Source organism: Eptesicus fuscus, chromosome 23, assembly GCF_027574615.1.
Source record: "Eptesicus fuscus isolate TK198812 chromosome 23, DD_ASM_mEF_20220401, whole genome shotgun sequence".
Classification (NCBI taxonomy): Eukaryota; Metazoa; Chordata; class Mammalia; order Chiroptera; family Vespertilionidae; genus Eptesicus; species Eptesicus fuscus.
In genome coordinates this window covers 25,393,902-25,415,090 of record NC_072495.1, presented here as the reverse complement: position 1 = coordinate 25,415,090, position 21,189 = coordinate 25,393,902, and the positions used below count along the sequence as shown (strand labels likewise).

Genomic DNA, 21,189 nt, shown 5'->3' with positions numbered 1-21,189 from the left:
CACGTCCCTGACTCCTCCCTGTCAGAGCGGGGCTGGTGGTGACCTGCAGGGCCCTGCGTGCGGAGTCTCTTCATCAGGGACATGGGGAAACTGAGGCTGGAAGAGAAAGGGTGCGGGTCCCACGCTCCCTGAAGTCCCCCTCTTTCTCCGGGACAGTGGCCCCTGCAGGCCTGGGAACACGGATGGGGGCTCTGTAAGGGCCCAGGCCTCGATTCCCACGCCCCGGGAGGCCAGCCTCGTTCCCTCCCAGCCTCCGTGCCTGCCTGCCCCTCACACCTGGCCCCGAGCCAAACACCGGACCTCACCTAATCCCAATTATGTAAGGTGCCACTCGACGGTTGTCCGAGGAGGAGGAGGCGCCTGGAGCCACACCCAGGAAAGAGGGCAAAAGGCCCGCTGGCTCAGGGCCCCAGACCAGGCTTGGCCACTGCCCACAGTGGTCCCTGCTCCTCCAGCCTCACCCAGCACCATGAGCGGCCGAGTGGGAGACCTGAGCCCCAAGCAGGCAGAGACCCTGGCCAAGGTGAGAGCCCCTTGCCCTGCAGCCCCAGGGAGGAGAAGGGCTGGGGGGCAGAGGAGGGGCGGTGGCTCCACCCTGCCTTACTCCGTTGGCTCAGCATGTCCTTGACAGGGTCTCTCTGCTGTCACTCTCCCAAGGTCAGGTCCACGGTGACATCAGCCCTTCCCGGGGAAGGGGGTGAGGGACCAGCACCACGTCCGGTCAGCAGTGTGGGGACCGGCTCCAGCCTGACCTCTTCTCGGTCAGGAGCCAGGCCCAGAGCTTTCTCTGAAAGCTACCCTTCCCCCCACCCTCCCAGGCCCCTCAGGTGGGGGCTGAAGGGTGCTGGCGGTCTGCCCTCCGACGGTTCCCACTCCTCCCAGGACCCTGGGAGGTGACCTGTGTGTGAGAGCCAGGGGGACAGAGCAGGGCGCGTCACTCCCACGCACAGCAGGGGAGAGGCTACAGGATCCTTAACCATGGTTTGGTAGAAGACGGGACTTTTTTTTTAATATATATTTTATTGATTTTTTACAGAGAGGAAGGGAGAGGGATAGAGAGTTAGAAACATCGATGAGAGAGAAACATTGATCAGCTGCCTCCTGCACACTCCCCACTGGGTATGTGCCTGCAACCAAGGTACATGCCCTTGACCGGGATGGAACCCAGGACCCTTGAGTCTGCAGGCCGACGCTCTATCCACTGAGCCAAACCGGTTAGGGCGAAGACGGGACTTTTTAAAAAGGAGTCCTGGCCAGTTTGGCTCAGTGGACAGAGCATTGGCCTTTGGACTGAAGGGTCCCAGGTTCGATTCCGGTCAAGGGCATGTACCTCAGTTGCAGGCTCCATCCTCGTGTGGGAGGCAACCAATCAATGTATCTCTCTCACATCGGGGTTTCTCTCTCTCTCTCTGTCTCTCCCTTCCACTCTCTCTAAAAAAATCAATGGAAATATATCCTCTGGTGAGGATTAACAAACAACAACAAAAAGGCAGGAGTCTTGGTGGGCTAAACCATAGAAGCAATGAAGAATACAGCAGTCTCCCCTTATCCACCGTATTGCTCTCCACGTGTCCAGTGTCAACTGCAGTCTGAAATATTAAGTGGAAATTTTCAGAAATAAACAATTTGTAAGTTTTAAATTCCGCACTGTCCTGGGCAGTGTGATGAAATCTGCCTTCCTGGTCCGTCTCACCCAAGACGTGAATCACCTTTGTCCCAGCGTATCCGTCCTCCCCACCTGTTAGTCACTAGTAGCTGTATCTCAGTTATCAGTTCAGCTATCCGAGAGAGAACAGGACAGACCGCTTCACATAACTTTCATTGCAGGATCTATATATAGAAAAGCCCAAGCTACCGAACGACCAGTCGACCGGTCACTATGACGCGCATTGACCACCAGGGGGCAGACGCTCAATGCAGGAGCTTCCCCTTGGTGGTCAGTGTGCTCCCACAGCCAACCTCCTGTGGCCAGCCAACCTCCCACGATTCCTTCCCCCCTTCCAGGCCCCCTCCCCCCCCCACACACACACACCGAGAGATGGCCCCAATCAGCCCCAATCACCGGCCAGGCCGAGTGATCCCACCTGTGCACAAATTCGTGCGCCAGGCCTCTAGTATTGTTATAATTGTTCTGTTTTCTTTTTTCTTTTTTTTTAAAAATATATTTTATTGATTTTTCACAGAGAGGAAGAGAGAGGGACAGAGAGTCAGAAACATCGATGAGAGAGAAACATCCATCAGCCGCCTCCTGCACACCCCCCCACTGGGGATGTGCCCACAACCAATGTACATGCCCTTGACCGGAATCGAACCTGGGACCCTTCAGTCCCCAGGCCAACGCTCTATCCACTGAGCCAAACCGGTTTCGGCTGTTCTGTTTTCTTGTTAGTTATTGTTGGTAGTCTCTTACTGTGCCTAATTTATAAATTACACTTTATCATAGGTATGTATGAATAGGAAAAAACATCGTATATATAGCGCTTAGGACTATCTATGGCTTCAGCTGTCCACTGAGGGTCTTAGAACGTATCCCCCGTGGGTAAGGGGCGACTGCTGTATATCCATACTCCAATCCACTTGCCCACCCATTTATCCTTTCTTCCATCCATCCTCCCACCCCACCTCCCATTTGTCCATCCCTCCTTCCATCCATTCACCCACCAAATTCTCCTTCCTTCTACTCACCCACCCATCTCTCCTTTTCTCCACCCACTCATTCACTGATTCTCCTCCCTTTTTTTCCCTTCACCCACCCACTCTCCATCCATCCATCCTTCTTTCTATCCATCTACCCACCCATAAAGCCTTCCTTCCGTTCACCTACCTATCCATCCAACCACCCATCCAGTGACCTGTGTCCCTTCTATTCCTCTGCCCGCCCACCCTTCCATCATCGTGGGCCGGAAGCACGTGGAAGAGACGGGTTGAGGAAACAATCGCTGAGTCTGGGGGGGCCCAAGGCTCAGCGTGAAAACCACCTTAACCCGCATCTCCCTTCCCAGTTCCGAGAAAAAGTCCAGGACGTGCTGCCTGCCCTGCCCAACCCTGATGACTATTTCCTTCTGCGCTGGCTCCGAGGTGAGGGCAGAGGCGGGAAAGCGCGAGGCGAGGGGGCGGCAAGGGGGACCTGGTCCCAAGGGCTCCAGGCCGGTGGGTGCACGGCCCTCAGGCTCCAAGCACCTCCCCTGCTCCACACGCCCAGGTTCCGGGGAGGGCGGGGGGCAGGGAAGAAGGTCCCACCCAGGCCCCAGTGCCCTCCGCAGCTGCCACTGGCCAGGCCCAGGACCGGGCACCCGCAAGGCAGTCTTCTCCCCACTCACTCCTTCCTCCATCTCCCCACAGCTCGGAACTTCGACCTGGAGAAAGCAGAGGCCATGCTCCGCAAGGTGGGACCCACGGCCTCCGCTGGACATTTGGGGAGGGGCTTCGTGGGGGGCCACGCACGCCTCCAGCCCCTGCCGCCCCTCCCGCGGGGTGCTGGGAGCCTTACCGCTGCTCTCCCTTTCAGCACATGGAGTTCCGGAAGGCCATGGACATTGACCACATCCTCGACTGGCAGCCTCCAGAGGTGAGCCGGCACCTCCCCCTCACACCCCAGTCTTTCCCAAACTTACGACCAAGCCGCCTCGGGGGTCACTGGGGACATGAGTGAAGGGCGGGAGCCTGAGGAGCCTGTAGGAACCTCTTGGGCCTGCAGGTACCTCTCCTGTAACCGTTTTGAATAAGCCCCGGGGGCTTAGGAGGTCCAGGCCTGGGGGTCAAGCCTTTACCTGCGAGAGTTTGTTGGATCATCACAACCCTATGGGGTGGGTCCTATTGTCCCATTTTACAGACGAGCACACTGAGGCCCAGCCAAGATTAAGCAGCTTACCCAAAGGCCCACCACCCCGAGGTGGGGCTGGGATTTGAGCTCAGGCCTGTGAGTCCCTGGACCACCACAGTGAGCCTGTGCCCCTGCGCCCTCACCCCTGGGGCCTCGCTCAGAGCACCCTGTCCGGGTGGGAAGGACAGTGAGCTCACCAAGGCTTTGGGAGGACAGCCCCCCGCTGACACCCTAGTAAAGCAATGGCCATAGCTTCCTGGATGGAGTAAGAGCTCTAGACCAGCCGTTGTGCTTTGCCGACATGAAATGGGGACTGTCCCCAACAATCCCACGAGGGAGGAACTATCCAAACCATTTGACAGCAGAGGAGGTGGAATGGTGCTCAGGGCGGGGCGGGGCACTTGCTCAGGGATGCAGAGCAGGGCATGTCTGTATTTGAAGCAGGTCGGTCGACCTTCAGAACCCATGTTTCCCATGACTCGTCCCTCCATGAAAAGGGACGTGGGAGATGTCAGGGGCAGAACTAAGGAGCCCAGAGGCCTCGGGCCAGGCCCTGGCTTTGCTGTGTACCTGCTGGGTGGGTGGATGGATGGATGGGTGGATGGATCAGTTAATGGATGGATGGATGGATGGATGGATGGATGGGTGGATGAGTGGGTGGGTGGGTCCTCTCATGCAGGCCTTCCGTTTTCTCACCTGGACACAAGTGTGTCTAGGCTTGGGGCACGCAGGTCCACCTAGCCTGGGGGTCTCCGGGGAGGTGCATCCTGCCACGTTTCGTGTATCTCTCCCTGTGGTCCCAGGTGGTCCAGAAATACATGCCCGGGGGCTTGTGTGGCTATGACCGTGACGGCTGCCCCGTGTGGTACGACATCGTTGGGCCTCTGGACCCCAAAGGCCTGCTCTTCTCAGTCACCAAGCAGGACCTGCTCAAGGCCAAGATGAGGGACCGCGAGCGCATCCTGCATGAGTGCGACCTGCAGACGGAGCGGGTGAGGCCTGGGCTGGGCGGGGAGGGGCAGCTGGGGCAGGTGAGGCTGCCAGGGCACATGGTCCCAGGAGTAGCACCTATCTGTTCTACTATTACGGTCAGAGGGCTCTGGGGTCAAACACCAGCTCTGCTCCTTCCCAGCTGTGCAGCCTCGAATAGTCACTTCACCTCTCTGAGTCGGTTTCCTCACCTAGAAAACGGTTCATCATAAGCAATGGTTGCAAAGATGCAGTGAGATGATGCAAGTATATGGCCTAGCACACAGGGCCTCCATCTTTCTCCACCATGCCACTTACTGTCACTCCTGCTGACTCCTGGCCCCTGCTGTTTCGTCTGTCTGGATCAGACTAACCCCAGCACACACGCCGGCCTGCCACGCTGCCCCCGGCTCTCTCCTATCTAAGCTTCAGGTCTCAACCTTAGATGTCACCTTCTCTGAGGCCCTCGTCTGGGCTAACATATGTTCCCACAGCTCCCACGCTGTCCCACCCCAGCACGCATCTCAGGACCATGGTGACCTGGTGGCTTGTCCATCTCCCCAACCAGACTGAACTCTTTGAAGACAGCAGTGTGGGTTATTGAGCATTTTGTGTTATGCTCTCAGTATCTGGCACAAAATAGGTGCTTAGTAAATATCACCTGGACAAATGGAGGAATGAATGAATGAATGGCAGTATGAATGGATGGGTCAGTTAATGGATGGATGGGTGGATGGATGGATGGATGGATAGATGGATGGGTGGATGGATGGATGGATGGATGGATGGATGGATGGATATAAATGGATGGATCAGTTAATGGATGGATGGATGAGTGGATGTATGTATGGATGGATGGATGGATGGATGGATGGATGGATGAGTGGGTGGATGGATGGATGAGTGGGTGGGTGGATGGATGGGTGGATGGATGGATGAGTGGATGGATGGATGGATGGATGGATGGATGAGTGGGTGGATGGATGGATGAGTGGGTGGGTGGATGGATGGGTGGATGATGGATGGATGAGTGGGTGGGTGGATGGATGGGTGGATGGATAAATGTATGCACTGTCTTGTTCATTCATTCATCTGAGGACAGAGTAGGGGCTGGGAGAAACCCTGAGGTGTCATATGCTAGCGTCACTGTGCCCCAAGTCCTGAGCCTGCACCCTAAACCTGGGTACTGGTCCTCGCTCTCATCCTTGCAGCTGGGGAAGAGGATTGATACCATTGTGATGATATTTGACTGCGAGGGCCTGGGACTGAAGCATTTCTGGAAACCTGTGGTGGATGTGTACCAGGAGGTGAGGAGGAGAAGCCCCCGGCACCCCCTGTGTGGTTTAATGACCAGCTCGGCTTGCTGTGACCTGGCTGCTCACTCACAGCCGGGATTTGGTAAAAGGTGGTAGCCTTCCGGGGGTCCCATCACGTGACTCAGGACCCAGAGACATGCTTCCTAGGAGGCCCCACAGAACAGGCCTCGGGGACAACACTGTATTGAGACCACAGGGGCCTGTTTCCTCCAAGGCCTTCCCAGCCCCGTCACCCCCAGTTCTGTGAATTGAGCACGTTATTGGGGATAACGATAGTCTGCATTTTGGAGGGATACACGGCTACTCCGGCGAGTTAATATGTAAAGTGTATGCGCTGTGCTTGCAAACGCTGACCATTTAATAAGTAGTAGTCGTGATGATTACGATACTATCATTACTGTAATCTTACTTTAAGTGATTATTATGATATGGCTGCCATAGTCTGCGGTGAGACGTTGCCCTCCAGGGGCCAGTAGAGGTGATGGAAAGAAGGGGAACCCTCCGCAGCTCTCTGGATTGCAAAGGCCATGGGGGTCGGGGAAGATGAGGTGCGGGCTCTGAGGGGGTCTTTCTTGGTTCCACAGTTCTTCAGCCTCCTTGAAGAGAATTATCCGGAGACGCTGAAGAGCCTGTTCATTTTGAAAGGTGTGTGGCCAGCGGCTTCTCTTTCTCCTCTTCTGTACCCTGGGGATGAGAATAGAGCCTCCTTCCCTGGGTTGCAGGGAGACGGGTTGGTTGCTGGGCTGCATGCAAATCACTTAGAGCAGTGGTCGGCAAACTCATTAGTCAACAGAGGGGCAAACCGCGGCTCTCGAGCTGCATGTGGCTCGCGAGCCACAGTTTGCCGACCACTGACTTAGAGTGCCGGGAACAGAGTAAGGGCTCCATACATGGAAGCTTCTGTGGTTGGCCTTATGCACAAGGAGGCAGCTGCAGCCCCAGCTCTTTCAGGACCCTCCCTTCCCCTCCCCCCCCCCCCCGCCCCCCAGCTCTCCTGCCTCATTGATCTCTCCCTTCTTAAACTGCCTCTGGCCTTTCTTGTCTGCTGCCTTCTGGGGCCACCAGTTGTCTTGTGTGTATTCATCCTGTTTTCCTTGCTGGGTTTTCCACTCCTTGAAGCCTGGGGCCATGTGGATGCTCCGTGGGTATTTGGGTGGTTGTCATTTGAGTGGGTGGAGGGAAGGATGGATGGATGTTTGATAGTTGGCTGGTTGATTGGTTAGTTGGCTGGTTGTTTCGTTGATTGGCTGGACAGTTAACTGGTGTTTAATTGGCTTGTCGGTTTGCTGAGTAGCTGGTGTGTTAATTGGTTGTTCGACTATTCGATAGGTTGGCTGATTGGTCGGTGGGCGATTGGCGGGCTGATTAGACAGTGAATTTATTGGACATTTGTTGGCTGGTTGGTTGATAGACTGGACGATTGGTTGGATGGTTGGTTAGTTGTTGCTTGTTGGTTGGTTGACCAGTTGGCTGGATGGTTTGCCAGGTGCAGGGCATTGAAGTTTGCCAAGGTGATTCACGATTCCTCCACATTGTTGGCTATGACTGTTATGGAGACGGTGGGCCAATGGAACTCTTTTCTCCCCATTGTCTTTGCTTGTATCTCTCCAAGCCACCAAACTGTTCCCTGTGGGCTACAACCTCATGAAGCCCTTCCTCAGTGAAGACACTCGCAGAAAAATTATAGTGTTGGGAAGTAAGTAGCTCTGGTTGCATCCCCTGAGCTTCGTGCATGAGCTTTGGAGGGAGGTGGGTCCATCACTCCACCCAGAGATCCACACATCACCTAGAGACAGAGACTTCTCTTTCTCAAGGGTGAGGTGGGTCTCGCACAGTAGAGTCTACCCGGTTACCTCTGCCTTCTTCCCTGTGATTGGTGACTAAGGCTTTCACGCCTTCCTCCTTATTGGTTTCAGTTGGTTGCTAGTCAACCTCTGGGCTACGGGTCTTTCAACTCTCATCATCTCAGTACTTCTAAAGGCAATTTGGGCTTAGGAAGATGAGGAAAAAGAGCAGGAAAAGGAGACGTGATTCAGAGAAGGGAGGCTCAACAAGAAGGGACTGGATAAGTAAATAATGCATGCATTTGATAAATTACTGGGCAGCCATGAAAAATGATTTGATGTTGTGGGAAATGTCATTAAGCTTTTTAAAAAGGTGATTATAAAGCGGTGTGAATAGTAAAAAAACAAGATACACTTCTAGAAGATACATTTCTGTGAGACAATTAAACAACTCTTATTCAGTGACTGGGAGACTCTCAAAAATGTGCAAACCCATCAGCCAAGGGGAAACATGTTTCCATAGCAACATGACGCAGGAAGACTCTTCCTGCAGCCTGAGGCCTGGGAGGCTGGGGAAACTGGACCTGGCAGCTTAGCTCCGGTCCTCCTGGTGGGAGGGGGGGGGGGGCAGATTCTCTTCATGCCCAATAACTGTCCTTCAACGCCTCTGACTCCAGACAACTGGAAAGAAGGTTTGCTGAAATGCATCAGTCCTGAGGAACTGCCTGTCCAGTTTGGGGGGACCATGACTGACCCAGATGGGAACCCCAAATGTTTAACTAAGGTACAGAGAGCCCTGGGCCAGGGAGGGGAGGGGAGCAGAGCTGGGTTGCTTTCTCACCCACGCATTCATTCCACAAATGTTTATGGAGAGACCCCTGTGAGCGAGGTGTGGAGCTACACAGGCCCAGCCCTGCCTTTCAGCAGTAGCTGTGCAGGCGAACAAGGAGAACAAGGAACGAGGACATTTTGGCCCAGAGGGATGAGCTGCAAAAGGAAGTTCCCAGAGGAGGCCCTGACCCAGCCTGGAGGGTCAGGGGTGGGGCGGGGGAGGACAGGATGAGCAGAATATTCCAGGAAATGGTGAAAGCATCTCAGGCCGATGCACCAGCATGAACAATGCAATGGCTGGAAGCCGGGAGCCAGCCCATCCCATCCCATGTCCGCAGATCAACTACGGTGGGGAGATCCCCAAGTCCATGTACGTGAGGGACCAGGTAAAGACGCAATACGAGCACTCGGTGCAGATCAGCCGCGGCTCCTCGCACCAGGTGGAGTATGAGATCCTGTTCCCGGGCTGTGTCCTCAGGTAGGGACAGGCCACTGACCCACCCCTGGCTGGGTACTAGCCCCTCGGGGGCCCCTCAGACGGAGCGGTAACTCGTCCCTCGTCCCGCACCCATATCCAGGTGGCAGTTCTATTCAGACGGGGCGGACATCGGCTTCGGGATTTTCCTGAAGACCAAGATGGGGGAGCGGCAGCGAGCAGGGGAGATGACCGAGGTGCTGCCCAGCCAGCGCTACAACGCCCACATGGTGCCCGAGGACGGGAGCCTCACCTGCTCAGAAGCTGGCGTCTGTAAGTGTGCCCTTTCCGCCCGCCCCCATCCCCTGCTCCCAGCTCCTGAAAGCTGAAGTCATGTGTCCCAGGGTGCAGAGAAGGAAACGGGGGCACTGCCCCCTGCCCCAGGCACACACAGTCTAGGTTAGTGCCATTCATTCACAAAGCTGCTCATTCGGTTAATCCTCACCCAAGGGTATTTTTCCCATTGATTCTTTAGAGAGAAACATGGATGTGAGAGAAACACATCGATTGGTTGATTGGTTGCCTCCTGCACGGCCCCTACCAAGGCCCGGGCCTGGGAGGAGCCTGCAACCAAGGTACGCACCCTCGACCAGAATCGAACCCAGGACCCTTTGGTCCACAGGCTGACGCTCTATCCACTGAGCCAAACTGGCCAGGGTTGAAAGCTGCTCATTTGGTCCACACTTGTGTGCACCCGGAGCCACGAGACCCAGGGACCCTACAGGGGTTGAGAAACCTTGGTCCACGGGACACAGGCAAGGGATGATGGGACGGGTGCAACTCTCCCAGGAGGAAGCCGGGCTCAGCGAAGGAAGTCAGCGCGTCCGGAGCCACACGGCTGCGTGTGGGGCCAGGAGGCCGCCTCAGCCTCGTGCTAGCCGTGTAACCTGGGGCGAGAGTCTCTCCTGTCCGGACCCTTGGTTTGCTCACCTGTGGAGCAGAGATGACAAGCCCCTGCTTGTTGGGGTGCCCGTGGGGAGGCAGAGGGCATGTGCAGGCCTGTCCCAGAGCCCCAGGGGCTGGGAGGCCCCTGACACGCCCCGATGGCCCCCCCTCCCCGCCCCCCGCCGGCCCCCATGACGCGAGCGTCCAGGTGTGAAGACAATGGCATGCGGTGGCCATTGTTCCCGCTGCCAGTCTGTGCAACTAAAGCCAGGCTGGACACAGGCCAGGAGGCGGTCAGCGTCTGTTTACAGGCCCTGCTCCGGGGCGGCAGTTCCCACGGGGAAGGAAACAGGAGTGGTGGGAACTGGGCCCGGCCTGGCAAACACAGGAAGGAGAAACACAATGCCAGCCCTCCCCCGCCTCCCCGGCGGGGGCAGGGACACAGGGGTGTAAAGCCAGGCTTCCGACCACCTGTCTGTCCCTCTGTGCCCCCAGACGTCCTGCGCTTCGACAACACCTACAGCTTCGTCCACACCAAGAAGATCAGCTTCACGGTGGAGGTGCTGCTTCCAGACAAGGGCATGCAGAAATACGACGAGGAGCTCACCCCTGTCTAGGTCACTGCGTCGCTGCTCAGAGACCTCTGACCCTCCGCTTTTTCCTGTGTCCATCCTGCCCTCCCGCCAGACACGGATCCCTAGTTCCCCTGACCCTGACAGTAGTGAGTAGAGAAGGAGCCACGTTGGGGAAGGTTCAGATGCTGTGGTCCCATCAGGAAAGGCATGAGAGACACCGCCGTGGAGGAGGCCAGTGTTGCAGAAGAGAACGAAGCAAGGGGTCAAAGCAAGAGGTAGAGGCCACTGAAACCCCAGAAGCAGGAAAAGAAATCTCCCACCCTTTGCCCTCGCCTCTCCTACGATGCTTGTATTCCTTTCCTAAGAACTGTGAGCCCGGCCGGCGTGGCTCAGTGGTTGAGTGTCGACCTAGGAACCAGGAGGTCACGGTTCAATTCTGGGTCACCGCACATGGCTAGGTTGTAGACTCGATCCCCAGTGGGGGACGTGCAGGAGGCAGCCAATCAGTGATTCTCTCTCATCATTGATATTTTTATCTCTCTCTCCCTCTCCCTTCCTCTCTGAAATCAATAAAAAATATATTAAACAGAAAAGAACTATGAGCAATTTGGGTTGGAGATGTATCTAATTTTTTTTTTTTTTACTTCTACTTCCTATATAGCATACACTGAGTGGCCGGATTATTATGATCTCTGAACACATAGTAATCTGGCCACTCAGTGTATATCGTATATAATAAAAGGCTAATATGCAAATTGTCCCCTCGACCAGGAGTTCAACCAGCAGGCAGGCCGGCCAACCGCCCATGTCCCCTCCCCCTGGCCAGGCTGGCCGGACTCCACCCGTGCACGAATTCATGCACTGGGCCTCATACACACACACACACACACACACACACACACACATATTCACTGAGTGACCCGATTCTTATGCGTTCAGAGATCATAATAATCTGGCCACTCAGTGTGTATATGTAAGGGGTACAACTTCACAGTGTATCCTTGTGAAGTTGAATGGAGATAGGGAGCCGGTGATCATGGACCTGATCATGGACCGGCATGACAGGAAGGAGCCTGCCTACCCGGGAAGATTTCAGCACCTTGGACAGGAACAGAGTCCTGGAGGGGGATGGGCTGTCCTGGAGACTCAGGCAATCAGCCCCCAGATGTCTGGCAGTGGCTGCCCCCTTGGGTAGGTAGGAGATGCTCCCATGAAGACTCTACCTGATTCAGGGCGCAGAGCTTCCCCCGCCCATCACTCCCACCCTCGTTTCTTTCCCTTGGAACTTACAGCTTGTGTTTTAAACAAAGGAACTTTCCTAGAAACAAAGGAGGTCAGATCTGACTCTAGCAGCTGCTGGCAATGATGATGATGATGATGATAATGTCAGAGCTATCGTTCAGCGAGTGCTCTCTATGTACCACTCAGCGTGCCAAGCGCTTTATGAGTTTAGCTCATTTCCCTCTCGTGCCTCCCCCGGGGCTGTTCATCGTGGCCACCTGATGGACAAGGGAACAAAGGCTCCGAGAGGTGAAGTCACTCCCCCGACATCACACAGCTGTTCAGGAGCGGCTCCCAAACCCAAGGTGTTGTTTTGTTTGCTTTTTCTTTACTCCAGAGACATTGCTCTGAATTGCCCCATAACACCACTTCTCTAAGGCCCTGCTTGTGCAAAGAAGGAGAGAAGGAGTGACTGGTTTGTTCTAGACCTTCTAGTAGAAGAGGCCTGGGTGTCACTGTCTCCAATCCACGTCTGTGGGTAGAGGAGGTGTTATGCCCGTTGGGCAGCCGGAGCAAGTGGGGGGGGGGCACACAATGCTTCAGCCACTTGTCCAAGGAAACTCACAGAAGGCCAGGCAGGGCTGGTGCTGCGAAGCCCAGCTTCCTGCCCACCCTGGCACGGCCTCTGGGAAGCACAGCCCCTGACACCCACCTAAACTCTGTGCTGTGAGCCAGGGACACAGACACGCTGTGGCTTGAGCCCCAGGTCGTGGCACAGCTACCGCCAGGGGGAGCAAGTTACCCAGACGTGGGCAGATGGGAACCAAAGAGTGTGGCTGGTGCCACCAGAGGGTCCTTGGGAAGAGCCGAGGGCCAGGCCTGCTAGGCATGTGCCCTGACCGGGAATCCAACCGTGACCTCCTGGTTCATAGGTCGGTGCTCAACCACTGAGCCACGGCGGGCGGGCAGGATGTAATGTCCACCCGTAGGATGATGGTGGCGGCGGCATTATCATAGGCTCCTATGGAGGTTGCACAGCACGATGCTGATCAGAGTGCCTGGCACCTCGTCAGAGCTCCACTCAGGTGCTCTGTGGGTGTCATTTCGTCACTCTTGTGACGATGGAGGGTGCTGCACAGCAAGATGGTTCTGTCTGGGGCTGAAACCGGTTTGGCTCAGTGGATAGAGCGTCGGCCTGCGGACTGAAGGGTCCCGGGTTCGATTCCGGTCAGGACCATGTACCTTGGTTGCGGGCACATCCCCAGTGGGGGGTGTGCGGGAGGCAGCTGATAGATGCTTCTCTCTCATAGATGTTTCTAACTCTCTCTCCCTCTCCCTTCTTCTTTGTAAAAAATCAATAAAATATATTAAAAAAAAAAAAAGAAAAAGATGGTTCTGTCTGGGAAAGGGCGCCAGAAAGGTTCGTGGATCAGGTACCAGGAGAGCTGACCTTGAAGGCTGGGAACAGAGGGAAGTGGGTGTGGAGAGGGCATTCCTGGCAGATGGCACGGCCTGAGCAAAGGCACAGAGGCCAGGTGTGCAGGGCACATCCCGGGAACGGCGAGGGGTCAGTGGAGGCGAGAACGTAGGTGCAGGGAGGTGTCGTGGTGAGACCTGAGCCTGCCAAGGCCCGGAGGCTCTGAATGCCAGGCCGCCGTGCTCAGCCTGGATCCTGGGGCATCAGGACAGAGGAGGCGCCCGGGGACATTCCACCACCAGCATGGTCAGACTAGGAGAATGTCCCTTCATGCCCTGGGCATTCCAGAGGTCCCCCAAGAGTTTAGTTCGTACCAACAAGACCAGGATGATCACCCTCAGGTGCACATCGGAAGACCATCCAATTGTTCCCCTGAACACATCATCAGGAGTGGAATCCCTGAATCAGACCGTTGGCATGCTTTATATCTGGGTTATCATTCGATGGAACGATTCCATTGCCCACCCTGGAAGTGATGTCTCCTGCCACATTAAGAACAGCCAATGTTGCCGGGCTGGCGTGGCGCAGTGGTTGAGCGTCAACCTATGAACCAGGAGGTCACGGTTCGATTCCCGGTCAGGGCACATGCAGGCCAAGAAGGTCTGGGACCCGGATGGAGGTCTGAGCTCCGGATGAAGGTCTGGGCGCTGGGACAGAGGTGTGGTCACCAGGGGGCGCTAGGGGCCCAGGTGGGAGGTTTGGGTCAAGGGCAGGACCTCGGGATGATGAAATGGTGGTGAGGACTAGCCTGGATATTTAGACTCCAATAAAGGAATAGGCACTGGGTTCTAGTCTGGGTCCCCGGAATGGCCTTCTGGTCCTCGCCATAAAGGTCTGGGACCCAGAAGTTGGTCTGAGCCCCGAATGGAGGTCTGGGTCATGGGAGGGCAGTTCGGGCCAGGGAGGTAGGTCTGGGCCCCCGGGGGCGGTCTGGTACCTCACCTGGACATCTGGGTTATGGAAGGGTGGTCTGGGTTACAGATGGAGAACTACACCCCTGATACAAGACTGGATTCTGTTTTTGAGGCCTGAGCCCTGGGATAATCTTGGCCCCGTCATGATGGTCTGGGACCCGGATGTAGGTCTGAGCCCCAAATGGAGGTCTGGGTTCTGGGAGGGCAGTTGGGGCCGGGAAAGGAGGTCTGAGCCCCGGGGTGCGGTCTGGCACCTCACCTGGACATCTGGGTTTTGGAATAGTGGCCTGGGTTACGCATTGAGATGTAGTCCCCTGAAACAACACTGGATTCGGTGTTTGTGGCCTTGGACCCGGATGTAGGTCCAAGCCCAGAATAGAGCTCTGGATTCTGGGAGGGTCGTTCGGGCCAGGGAGGGAGGTCTGGGCCCCAGGGGGAGGTCTGGTACCTCACCTGGACATCCGTGTTATGGAATGGTGGTCTGGGTTACGGATGGAGATCTAGTCCCCTGATACAAGACTGCATTCTGGGTTTGAGGCCTGGGACCCGTGTTGGCCTTCTCGGCCCAGCCATCAAGGTCTGGGACCAGGATGTAGGTCTGAGCCCCAGATGTAGGTCTGGATGCTGGGAGAAAGGTGTTGTCACTAGGGGGCGCTATGGGTCCAGGTGGGAGGTTTGGGTCAAGGGCAGGACCTGGTTGCTGGCTTGATCCCTAGTAGGGGTTGTGCAGGGGCAAGCTAATCAGTGATTCTCTCTCATCACTGATGTTTCCCTCTTTTCCTGTCCCTTCCTCTCTGAAATCAATAAAAACAAATGAAGAGAAATAAAAATAAGGGACAGCCCATGTTTATGGAGCTCGCCCTGTGAGCCCTGCCCTGGCTGAATGCCTTTGTGAGCCATTTCCACCGTAATCCTCATGGCAGCTTCGGGAGGTCATTACGTAGAGTTGTGCATGAGGAGACCAAAGCTCAGAGAGGTTGGGTAACTTGACTTTGGTCACACAGCCCGTGAGTCAGCTCTGTCCCCGACGCCGAGGTAGAAAGCTGCGGGCTGGAAGGCAATAGTCAGGGAATCAGTACTGGGCTGGGGGAAAGGTAAGGCGAGGAAGTGGGAAGGTCAAGGGCAATGGGACGTTCTGTGTGAGTTTGTGCCAGTGACTCTGACTCCAGGAAACAAGGACCTACCCGGGATGTGGTTACCAGGAGTGAATGAGCCACACACATCGCAGGAAGCACTTCGCACAGGGCCTGGCCCATCCTAGGAGCAGTTCACTCATAGGGAGTAGGTGCTGCTCTCAGTAACCCTGGGAGCAGTTTGAACCAGCCGACATGGGCACCTTGGGAGATGCTGCCTCCTTGTGGTGATGCTGAGCATTGCCTGAAAGGGGCCAAGGGAAAAAAAAAAAAAAAGAAAGGGGCCAAGGAGGGACCTGACTCCCAGCATGCTCTAGGGCAAAGACCTGGGGGTGGGGAAAGACACCTCCCCCCAATCCCAGCAGGGCTCTGCTGCAGCCTCCCAGGCCATGCAGGAAGTGTTGAGCTGATGGGACCCCAGAGGAGGCTTCCAAGCCAGCACTAGGGGTCAGAGACCACCTTGAGGGGGTAAACTGAGGGAGGAGTGGGCTGTAGTCAGGAGAGAGGGTGCACCTGTGGGAAGGGTGTGGGGAACAGCTGGAAGGGAGTGTCCCAGTTGGAGGGAACAGGGTGTGAGAAAGCCCAGTCAAGAGAACCTCCAGGCTGGCCCTCCGGCGTGGCTCAGTGGCTGAGCATCGACCTATGAACCCGGAGGTCAGGGATCGATTCTGGGACGGGGCACATGCCTGGGTTGTGAGCTTGATCCCTCGTGGGGGTTGGGGGGTGGGTGCATGCAGGAGGCAGCCGATCAATGGTTCTCGCTCATCATTGGTGTTTCTCTCTCTCTCTCCCTCTCCCTTCCTCTCTGAAATCAATAAAAAATATATTTTAAAAGAAGAGAAAGGACCCCCAGATCCAAGGGACCCAAAAGGACAGAATAGCTGAAATAAACATGGGGGTGAGGTTGTCCAGATCATGAGGCAGGGCCTCTGAGAGCCACCCCGGGAGCCTGGGCTCGGCTCTGGACATTTTCAGAAGGAGTTGGCCAGATAAGGAAGCTTGGAGGGGGGGCAAGCCAGAGGCCACTGCCCTCACGCTGGCCTGGAGGGGAGAGAGAGGAGACGCGGCGGGTAGAGAATTGGGGACCGAAGCCACTGGAGTGAGAGGGAGCAGCCAGGGAAGAGAGACCAGGGCCTGAGCCGAGCAGCAGGTGCTGGGGCAGCGGCCACAGGTGGGCGGAAACCCGGAGCCAGGCTTCCGGACAAGCAGGGGCTGCAGCCCAGGCCCTTGCCGTCTCCCTGTGCGGCTGCCTCTGGAGAGGGGAGAGCAGACCAGGGCTGGGTCTGACCTGTGACCCTACAGGCTGGGAGGCCTCCCCTCCCAGAGGCGTGGGTGCAAGAAGGAGGCTGCAGCACCGAGGTGGATGCCCGGGCACCTGCAGGGGGCGCTGGTGGGCGGGGAGGGACCAGAAAGGCCCCGCGCTGGCCACGGGGCGTGATACCTGGCCCCAGCAGTCAGCCTCCGCCTCGGAGGGCCCCCAGCCCTGCTCTCCACCAACCACCGCCTCCCTGCTCATCCCCAACGGTAAAGAAGAAAACTACACTTCTTGAGGATTTATTAGACCAGGGCTGTCCTGCCTCCCAGCCAGGCCCCAGCAGCCCCTGCCCCGGGGATGGGCTGGCCAGAGGCTCAGGCCTCAGGGTCCCCCACCGCGGCACGCCCGTGTTTCTCCCAGTGCCTGCTGCTCCTCTGTCCAGCCACGGACAGAGCCGCTGGGAGTCCTGGGTCCCCAGCTTGCCAAGTGATCTTGGCCCTGTTCCTTGTCCTCTCCGGGCTCAGTCCCTTCTCCTCCATAGGAGGATGTTCCTTTCCGGTGAGAAAGACAAGGCTGGGCCACCCGGTCCCACGGCCACTCGGTATCACGAATTCCGGGGTTCAGGGCTTCTCGCCCCCTGAGTCGCTGCGGCGGCTGCTCCTCGAGGCCTTTGTCGCTGTTTTCATCCAGGTCACACCCACTCAGCTGCCAGGGCCTTGGACCCCAAGGAGCCACGCACCGAATCCATCCCCTGGCAGGAGGAGGTTGGAAAGCAGGGAGTGGGCCAACCCCCTGGCCAGGGGCCAGGCTGTGGTCAGGAGGAGCTGGGCTTCTCCACCGAGGGGTAGAGCTTGCGCAGGCTGGAGTCCAGGAGGAAGTCCACGGACCTGTGGGGCGAGGGAGGGGGGATGAGCAAGTGACCGATGGGGGGATGGGAGGCAGGAGGTCAGGGCGAGGGGAAGGGGCTCTCTGGAGGCAGGGCACAAGTGCCACCCAAGTGGCAGCCCTCAATCACCCTCTTCTTCAATTCAGTCAGGACAACTGAGGCACAGAGAGGGTAAAAGACTCCCTCGTGGCCTCAGGGTCCGCTACGGTCCATTGGAGAAAGACTCCTCCCGCCCCGTGTTGGTCCGGCCCCATCGCTGGTTCGAAGTGCAAGCACATGACCCAAGCCTGGCCAATCAGGAAAGGGCAACTGGCTCAGGGGTGGATACCCAGTTTACAATGGGCCAATGACAGCCTTCCTTGGGATTTTTTGCTGTCACTATTAAGAAGATTCCTATGGGGCTTGCTAAGCTGGTGGGATGCAAGCTGGGAGCTGCTGGGGGCCATCTCTGCTCCCAAATAGGGAAAAGTGAGTGAAGCCAACATGGAGGGCGGGGTGGAGAAAAGGGCAGCAAGGTGGGGAGACCCAGACCCCTAAAGACACCATTTGGGTGCCTAGATCCAGCCATGCCTGAAAGCAGCTTAACGAATTTTCAGTTTCACAAAAACAATTCCTACTTCTGTCCCTAAAGCCCTCCAGGGTGCACCTGCTCCCGCCTGCCTCTGGTTGTTTTGTAACACTACCGTGTTTTTGTTTTGTGTTTTTTTTTTCTGGGAATTTACTTGTCCTGTGTCCTATATCCTCCAGGCACCGCCGGCCTCTGCCTTCACCGCCAAAATGCCTGCCAGATCATATGCCAAGAGCAAAGCCGGTCCTTTCTGCCTCTGGAGCCCCGAGGGCCAGCCCCGCCTTTGCTGCGATTATTTGCCCAAAGTGGGCCCACCCCCTGCCTCCCAGGGCTTCTCTCCGTCTGCGGAGAGAGGGACCCCGAGGCCGGGAGCAGCGCCCACCTGTCGATGGGGTGGATGATGACGGGGATGACCAGCAGCCCCAGGGCAGTGGTGGTCCACTTGCGGGCAGCCAGAGGCCAGCGGGTGGCAGCGCCCAGGACGTAGAGAGAGGCCGCGCACACCCGGTTGATGGTGAAGCCTGGGATGGCCACAGAGGCCAGAGCCTGCCACACGAACGTGTCCACCACAGCCACGGTCACCCTGGTGCTGCGGCCGGCTTCGGGGCTTGGCACCTGGTGGGCACAAGAGAAACTGAACTCAGCAGCGGCCGAGCCAGGAAAGCCTGTGGCATGAGGCTGAACCAGGGAGAGGGAAGTAGGGGGAGGGGGCGTGCAGGGGGCGCGGGTGGAGGGGGACAGGGGAGGGGGAGCTGGGACAAACCCCGCTAGTGTTGAGTATTGGGTTCTGGACTATACCATATACCACATTTCATGCTGGGGGTAGACTTGTCCACATGCAGGACTGGGGTATAAACAAATGTCACACGCAGGGCTGGGGGGCGGGGTACGCTCTCCTACAAACAGGACTGGGAAGGGACTGTCCCCATGCTTTACCACAGTGAGGGTCTCCCATGCAAAGGCTGTGGACTAACCCTCCAGGGGAATGGCCTGGGACGTGGGGGGGGTCGAGGGGCAGGCTCGCACTCACCTCCCCTGCCTTCTTGCCCTTGTCAATGGCATCAGCCAGCACGTAGGAGCTGGACACCCCATAGCTCAGCCACACCACCGCCGCGGGCACCATGGAGCGGAAGGCCTCCCCCACCTCATTGGCGTAGCCTGGACGGGAGGGGCCATTTAATCCTGGGGAAGCAGCGATTGCTCCACCAGGGGGCACTCCGGCCGGCTGGTTCCAGCCCCAGCCTGCACCACAGAAGCTGGATGATGACCTTGGACAAGGGATCGGGTCTCTCTGAACCTAGAAAACGGCCACCCAGGATGCCTACCTCCACGCTAGGGCCACCGTGGGAGAGCTGAGTGCCGTCACCATGATCACTCACTCGCCTTCCTTCCCAGTCTGGATTCTGGAAGCTTCTGCGCGAATGGGGGAACAGGCAGCCACAGACCGACCGAGGGCACTCACCAGGTGCCAGGCCTTTCTGTGCCGTTCGGCATTCTACCCTCTCAACTACCACCTGGTGAGAGAGGCCCTGTGTCCGTCCCTTTTTGCCCAGGAGGAAGCTGAGCTTGGACAGAGCCAGGGGGAAGCTGGGATAGGGGTCCAGGAACTCGGGCTCCAGACGGTGCCCCGGCATGTCAGAGAAGGCAACCTGCTCACCCCATTTCTCCCAGTAGGGTCTGAGCTTCAATCTGGGAGACAGGACCAGCAGAGACCCACCGCACCCACCCCCCTCCCCCACCCTCAACCCCCAAAGGCAGGGCTGGGCCAACCGGAGCTGTGTGACCTTGGGCAAGCACCTAACCCTCTCTGAGCCCAATCTCTGGTCTGGGCAGAATGAGAACTAAGATCCTCCCGCCTTCTCCAGGACCCAGAACCGGCAAACAGTGAGCCCTGCTTCCCCAGCTACAGGGTGGGGGAGTCGCCGTGCCCCTCGTGACCCCTGCCCCCGCTCTCACCCAAGTATCGCACCCACGTGTCCCGGAAAAGGTCGCGCTCAGCACCCTGCGGGGACGGCTCGGACATGGCCCTTCCGCGGAGGCCCCGGCCCCGGCAGGCGGTCCAGCCACCACGGCCGCTTCAGCTTCCCCCAAGCCCTCCGGTCCAAGGTGGCGGGACGGACTGAAGGTCCCCGACTGAAGGACAGGTGGTGCCGCCGCCGTCACCAAAAGCAGGGAGCGTCTGTAAATTCCCCCGCGCACCAAAGCCCCTCTCCCAGGCCTGGATGTGACAGGTTTTCGTCACGTTTTCCAGGGGTTTGGAGGGCTGGCACGAACCTCTCCCAGGACTGACTGCAGTTTGGGAGCCACAGAGGCCGGCGTTCCAATGGAAGATCCCGTCCTTCCCAGCTCCACGTCACCGCCGTGTGACCTCAAGCTTCTGTCCTTCTTGGAGCCTCACTTGATTCATTTCTTAATCGGGGTGCACCCCGGCGTTCCCTCCTGGGACGGCGACGAATAACAGTCGTCTTTGGCTGTGTTTACTACTGGCCAAAGACTAACAGCGAAAGACTTTACCGGGAAAAGACTCCAGACAGATTGCTTCCTTAAACCCTCCCCTCAACCTGTGACCCCCCCACTTTACAGATGAGGAAACAGAGGCTCAGAGAAGACGAGGCACTTTCCCGGGTCCTACAGCTGCTACGCTGCGAAGCCGGGACTGGCTTCAGATCCTGTGCTCTTAAGACCTCAGTCCGTGAGCCGGGCAGAGTGAGTGGGGGGCACCCTGGCGAGATGGATACTTGGGCTCTGAAGTCCCTTCCCGACACGTTGCCATGACCATCTGTCAGCACTGACATCTACACTGGATCAGTATGAAAACTAGACAGAACCTCTGGGGGACAGGACCTTGAATGAATGAATGAATGAATGAATGAATCATGAGGCCGGGGAACCAGGATTGTGGTGCAAGACTTCAGGGAAATGAGCAGAATAGAATGAGGGGGCTGGGGGGCGGGGGGTTAGTGATGACTAAGGAGGGAACTCTTCCCCTGCGGAACCTCAGTTTACCCATGTGAGCAATGAGTGCAGCTTCGTGAATCTTTTGGGGGGTGGGGGGTGGGTAGAGCAAGCAAAGACAC

At 57.2% G+C, this 21,189-nt stretch overlaps 2 protein-coding genes across 3 annotated transcripts; one reads left to right on the top strand and one right to left on the bottom strand.

Moving 5' to 3' along the window:
• The first annotated feature begins 469 nt into the window (after positions 1–469).
• LOC103286849 (SEC14-like protein 3) lies at positions 470–11,157 on the top strand. Of its 2 annotated transcripts, XM_008142434.3 has the most exons (12): positions 470–523; positions 3,003–3,078; positions 3,343–3,386; positions 3,509–3,568; positions 4,627–4,815; positions 6,004–6,099; positions 6,693–6,753; positions 7,721–7,804; positions 8,570–8,676; positions 9,062–9,201; positions 9,302–9,471; positions 10,579–11,157. In XM_008142434.3, the coding sequence occupies exons 1-12, from the start codon at positions 470–472 to the stop codon at positions 10,698–10,700; spliced, it is 1,203 nt and encodes a 400-aa protein (XP_008140656.2). In that variant the 3' UTR covers positions 10,701–11,157. The 2 variants fall into 2 exon arrangements, with proteins under 2 accessions (XP_008140656.2, XP_054568529.1); XM_054712554.1 differs by lacking the exons at positions 3,509–3,568; positions 4,627–4,815.
• Positions 11,158–17,420: 6,263 nt separating this feature from the next.
• Positions 17,421–20,238, bottom strand: MTFP1 (mitochondrial fission process 1). Its single transcript, XM_008142436.3, has 4 exons — positions 20,069–20,238; positions 19,143–19,270; positions 18,495–18,727; positions 17,421–17,545 (listed from the first exon to the last, which is right to left on the bottom strand). Exons 1-4 carry the CDS (start codon positions 20,133–20,135, stop codon positions 17,473–17,475), a joined length of 501 nt encoding a protein of 166 aa, XP_008140658.2. The 5' UTR covers positions 20,136–20,238; the 3' UTR covers positions 17,421–17,472.
• Positions 20,239–21,189: the final 951 nt, after the last annotated feature.